Source organism: Sinocyclocheilus rhinocerous, unplaced genomic scaffold, assembly GCF_001515625.1.
Source record: "Sinocyclocheilus rhinocerous isolate Xijiao unplaced genomic scaffold, SAMN03320098_v1.1 scaffold127, whole genome shotgun sequence".
Taxonomy (NCBI): domain Eukaryota; kingdom Metazoa; phylum Chordata; class Actinopteri; order Cypriniformes; family Cyprinidae; genus Sinocyclocheilus; species Sinocyclocheilus rhinocerous.
In genome coordinates, this window is record NW_015664685.1 from 878,517 (window position 1) to 884,797 (window position 6,281).

At 37.8% G+C, this 6,281-nt stretch overlaps 1 protein-coding gene across 1 annotated transcript in view; it reads left to right on the top strand.

Annotated features, from left to right (window-relative positions):
• Window positions 1-6,281, top strand: part of LOC107730328 (proprotein convertase subtilisin/kexin type 5-like) — a 62,721-nt gene that overhangs the window by 25,480 nt on the left and 30,960 nt on the right. Inside the window, exons 24-27 of the mRNA XM_016541129.1 lie at window positions 1,068-1,136; window positions 1,423-1,465; window positions 1,601-1,743; window positions 3,187-3,387. Coding sequence (XP_016396615.1) covers window positions 1,068-1,136; window positions 1,423-1,465; window positions 1,601-1,743; window positions 3,187-3,387 — 456 coding nt within the window. The remainder of the gene's footprint in view (window positions 1-1,067; window positions 1,137-1,422; window positions 1,466-1,600; window positions 1,744-3,186; window positions 3,388-6,281) is intronic.

The following is a 6,281-nucleotide window of genomic DNA, read 5'->3' on the forward strand; positions in this document are numbered from 1 at the left end:
GGTAAACCTTCTTCCCATTGATGACTTTCTGGCAGAGGGCAGCAGATTTTCCTCATGAATTTGATGGTATTTTGCCCTATTAATTTTTTCTTTTGTCCTGACAAGTGCTCCAGTCCCTGCTGCAGAGAAACACCTCCATATTACCACCTCCAAGCTTTACTGGAGGAATGCTGTTATTTAGATGGTGAGCTGTACTGGATTTCCACCAGACATATCGTTTGGTGTTGAGGCCAGATAATTCAATTTTAATCTCATCTGCCTCAGAATCTTCAAGGTGTGTTTTGGCAAAGCTAAATTGTGTCTGCATGTGGCCTTTCTTGAGGAGTAGCTTTTTTTCTTGCAACCCTCCCATACAAGCCACAGTTGTGGAGAATGTGTGATATTGTTGTCACATGCACACAATGACCAATCTTTGTCATAAATTCCTGCAGCTGCTTCAGAGTTGCTGTAGGCCTCTTGGTAACCTCTCTGACCAGTTTCCTCCTGGCTCTATCATCCAGTTTGGAGCGACGTCCTGTGTTGTACCAAATACCTTCCACTTCTTAATAACAGACTTCACTGTGCCTCTTGGCATTGATAAAGCCTTTGAATTATTTATTTTTTTATCCATCTCCTGACTTGTGCCTGTCCACAACTTTATCCTGGAGATCTTTTGACAGTGCCTTGCCACCCATAGTTGATTGTTTGCTTCAGTTTCACTACCAAGGACTGAAATGATCTAGGAAGCTCTTTTCATGCTGAGCTGATCAAAATGACCACAGCTGATCACAGTTGAAAGTCAAATGGCTTTTTGTGCCATTGAGAAGGTGATTAGCTACACCTGATTGAGTTTATAAGTCATTTTTAGGAGGGGGTGATCCTTTTTCCAACTCAGTGATTTAGTTTTTTTCCTGACATGTTATGTCTTTCACTTTTATGTTGTAAGTTGCACTGAGTAAATACAGCTGGATAAAACAAAAACTGTGTCCGTCTTCATTGCAGGCTGCAAAGCAACACAATGTGATTATTTTGCACTTTCAGGACAAACTTCAGTCAATGCATTTAACTAATTTATGTGTGTGTTTTAGGGGAGGTGGAAGACCCAGAATATGCTGACTGCATGTCATGTGAAGAGGGATGTAATAAGTGTGTTCTCTGTAAGTTCAGCATTCCATCTGTTCTGTGCTTTATCAGTTAAAACAAATAATAGTATTACTATTGCTCATACTTGGGGTTAGTTTTGAATTGGAGCACGTGGCTGATGTTTGGGTTTGTTTGACATGTGCTCTTCAGACTTTCAAATACATTTCTTTAGTAAATCTAAACAAGTAGAGCATAACTGATACATGTGACAAATTGTTTTGACTTTATATTCCACTGTAAACTGTACTGAGTTGACCACACAGACGTTTCTGCATAATTTAAAGTTCCTTCACTTTGCAGATAATCCCAAACACTGTCTGTCCTGCATTGGTGGATATTACAAGTAAGAACCATTTAAATGATGTAACAGAACTGTCTGCTGAAATGTATGTGTAAAAGACAGAATCAAACTTTCAGAAAGTTAATTTTCAGATGTGTGCCGCTCTGAGATGTGACTGACATGCTCTTCGTTGCACAGGTTTGAAGAGGGCTGCTATAAGCACTGTCCTGCTAAGACATACACAGTGGAGGAGACCGTGAGCTGTGTATCCTGTGAGCATGACTGTGTCAGCTGTGATGAAGATGAGTGCTACTGGTGTGAAGCTGACCTCTTCCTGGCAGGTTGCACATTTTACATTTATATTTATGCATTTGGCAGACACTTTTATACAAATGACTTAACATTGCATTTATGGTATACATTTTATCAGTTTGTGCATTCCCTGGGAAATCCATGGCCTTGGAGTTGCTAGCGGCATTCTCTACTAAAGTGGTTTTCAACCAGGTGGCCAGAGCCCGCTAGGGGGGCCTTGCCAAACTTACAGTGGTGCCCCAATAATAAAAATTAGGTTTCACTTTATTTTGATGGTCCCTTTAACACATTCTGTTGACTATAAGTAACGTTGCACCTACATGTCTACTAACTCTCATTAGAGTATTAGTAGACTGGTAGGGTTAGGGTTAGGTTTAGAGTAAGTTGACACGTACTTGCAAAGTTACTTATAGTCAGTAGAATGTCTGTTGGGAGACCATTAAATAGAACCCGGCAGCAGTTTTCTGTCGGGGATTTGTCGTGTCACGCTGCATCCAGTGTAGACCATAGATATGTATATATATCTATGGTGTAGACAGCATCACTTATTATAATGAGTTCCATAGTATTTTGTTGCGCTGCGCCACTCGTGTCCGGTGTAGACACGGTGTAACATTGGTTTTGCTTTGTTTCACAGAACTAATCGTTGCCTGGGTTGCGTACGTATGTGTGGGGCGAGACCCTTTTGGGGTAGGGGCGTGTTTGTTTTGGTGATTTCAAATGTCATCATTGGCTACCAGAAATCGCTTACCCCCCTTTAAATACCCTTGTGAAAAAGAAGCATACTTTTTAAAAAAAGAGTACTTATTAAAGAAATAGTAAACTTCAAAGGAATACACATAAGAGCATACTTTATTGGACACTTAACTGTATGTTGTTTACAAATAAATGAAAATGTATAAATGTGTAGTATAAATGTATTTTAAATGCAATTAGCTGAACTATAGAGTGCCTTTTTTGACCTACTAAAGCAGTAAATTATTTAAGTAATTTATCTTTAATCTATATTTATTTCTTTAATCTATATTTTTATATTTATTATTTCTTTAATCTATATGTATAATATATATTTAATATATATTTATTAATCCATAATTACTTCTATTGACTGTGAAAAATGGTTAAATGTACTGACAAGCATTTATGGTAAACTAAAATATACTTAATTTTAATTTCAATTGACTACAATGTAATGTCAAGTAACACACTACAGTTAAAATCATAATTAAGGTCTCATGCTTTAGTATGTTAATCTACACATCAGCACACTACATTCTTGTAACTTTATATGCAGAGACAACCATATGTACAAAATACAGAACATAAAACTTTAATTGACAAGGGACTTACTCTGTGTTTTAAAGAAACTTGAAACTTTTGAAAAACACATTTTTAAAACTAATTTTGCATGATCGTTTGACACAATTGGACAAGATAGATTGTTAATGTGTTTAATATACTGTACCCTGCAGATGGGAAGTGTGTGCGGGAATGCCCTGATGGTTTCTATGGTGATGAAGATTCTCAGGAGTGTGAGGAATGTCACTCAGACTGCAGGGCATGCAGTGGGCCAGAGGACAGTGTCTGTGACAGCTGCGGTGATGGATTTACTCTTGATAATGGAGCATGTGTGCCTGAACAGGATGTCTGCCCTGCCCAGACATTCCTCAATGGTAAGAGCAACACTACTGAGAGGAAAAATATATTATTTAGAGATTGCTCGTTCATAGCTCTGGAGATGTTAACTTTGTCTCATGGCATAGTCCAGATAAATTGGTCTTGGAAGAATTTGATTTCATATGACTTCATATCAAAATCAGAATCAGAATCAGAATGAGCTTTATTGCCAGGTATGTTTACACATACGAGGAATTTGTTTTCGTGACAGAAGCTTCCACAGTGTAACAGAATGACAGTGACAGAACAAAAAAACACAGATAATAAAAAATAAAAATAAATAAAAAATAGAACAAGTAAATAAGGAATAAAAATATATATATTGACAATTGTATGTATAGGTATATTACAATAGACAGTTTTGTATGTACAGGTATATTATGAGCAAATTTGAGGTGTAGACTGAGTATGAGTGTTAGATAAATAAGTGTATGAGTGAATAAATAGTGTGTGTTCCACAGTTATTGTCAGGTGTTCATGAGATGGATTGCCTGAGGCGAATGTCCAGCAATTCATCTCTGGTGAAACTGATTGCAGGGATATAACTAAAGACAGGACAAACTAACAAAAACATAAAAACAACTGCGGAGCACGCCACGGAGGCAGCCATCAGCGTCGGTGCCATCTTGCAAAATCCATCCATCAATCCATTTTTCAAACTGCTTGTTCTATGCAGGGTCACAGTAACACACAGTCTCAGATATTGAAACTCTATTGCAGAGGTATTCAACCCTGCTCCAAGAGACCCACTGTCCCTTTATTTCCAACCTGCTTTAACACACCTGCCTGTGATTTTTCAGGAAAAAGTCATAGGCTGTGTCCGAAATCGCCCCCTATACTCTCATTCACTATTCCCTACATTAGGTCACTAATTCAGTTCACTAGAAGGAGTGAATGAAAACGAGTAGTGAATTCGGACACTGAGTGCACCGGAAGGAATGCCGCTTTTGCATAGTTTGTGCTTGCTGTTTATTAATCATTTGAAACTAGCAAACTAGCAGCTCCAGTAGTAAGATTAAAGGATTTATCTTGAACTCGGTCACGGAAATTATGTATAAACCCTAATCAAACAATTTAATAATAAATTTACAATGAATTTATACCCGTGTTGTACATTATGCTGTACGCCATGGATGAGCGCTTTGTAAAAATGAACAAATTGATTATTCAGCTGCGGGCGCCATCTTCTGGCGAGATGCGCGAATTCATTCGGCGCGTGACTCTCACGGTGCATTATGGGCATTCTCTAGCCGTTGAGCGTGCACCAGTTGTAAACTCGTTTTTGCAGTGCATTGTGGGATTGAATGAGTGCACTCGAGAACGTCCACTATGGTTTCGGACACCACTAAAAATGGCTGTTCCCTCAAATAGTGCCCTATTTAAGGGTATAGGGGGCGATTTCGGACACAGCCATACTGAAGACCATGATTAGTTAGTTCAGGTGTGTTCGATTAGGTTTGGAGATAAAATCTGCAGGATATTGGCTCTCCAGGAGGAGGGTTGAAGAGCTTTTTCTCAGGAGAAAATCTGGAGAGCATTTGCAGTCATTTGTATGACTTCATTAATTTTAGTATCCTGCTGAAAACAAAAGAGACCTTTAATTTCAGAGTTTTTAACCACAGTGCTTCACAATTCAATTCCACCATAAGCCTTGGAAAAGCCTATTATTAACTGATGATTGAGCAGGAAGCGTTTAATGTTAGGAAATGTTATAATTAACTTATTAGACATAGAGACTTAACAATAAAGATTTTAAAATTGCTCTTAGCAAAGTTCAGCAAAGGATGTTCTTCTAATGAAAAACTTGTGCTGTATAGAGTTATTGAAGATTTTGTACAACGAGTAAAATGACTGAATACAAAATGACTACAATAAATCTTGAGCTGTCTGTTTGTAGGTTCACTCTCTGAAGAAAATGTGCAAAAATTGTGCCTTTAAGGGTACAACAGCTTGGCACAAGGGGATTATTCTACCACTAAAACATTTATAGTATTACCTTAAGGGTGCATATTACCACTCTAATATGCACATTTTAGTTGTAGATAAGGTACTTTTAAGGGTCCATTTTTAAGTTTTTTTTTTTTCTGACTGTGTTAAAAAAGTTCTTGATTTTACTTATTGATTATTTAGATCATTACAGTCTATTGGTTCATTTGTTTTTCTCAACAGAAAATAATTTATTTTAGGTTCTTTAATGATGACGTTGCAATTTAGTACATTTAAAATATATTAAATTTAAATGCAATATCAAATAATGTAGCCTAAGTACTTTGCATGCACTTTAGTATCTTAGTCAACACATCAAAACAAGTGTGCATCTTTAAAGGCATGACAAACGATTATTGAAACATAATGATCTAAAATGTACTTTAAAGAAATATTTTTAATTTGAAATTATTACAATGTATACCCAAAGTGTACTTAAAGGGGTCATCGGATACAAAATTCACATTTGTTGTTGTTTGAACATAAATGTGTGTTGGAAGTGTGTGTACACATCCACCCTATAATGATAAAAATCCACCCAGTGGTTTTTTAAAAATCCCTATTTTAAAATCCCCTTTCCCTTTCAGTCGGTCACTCTCGACTGCATTGGCTCGTTTAGTTTACACTCGAAGTAGATTGGTCTCTCTAAGCGAGATCCCAATTCGTTGGTCATCCGACATGACGTCTCCGTTCCCTCCTTCAGGGAACGAGGGTTACCATACGTAACCGAGACGTTCTCAATTCAGGCTGTTCTGAGATTCCTGTGAGAATGACGTAGTTCTGCCCAGGCCGCTCCCACAATAGTTGATTGACAAGGCCGTCTTACCTTACACCCGCCCTGAGTGAGCTGTCATCAGTCCGCCGTTGTGTCGACTCCGGTGCAGGGGAAGACAAGAATGTCTCC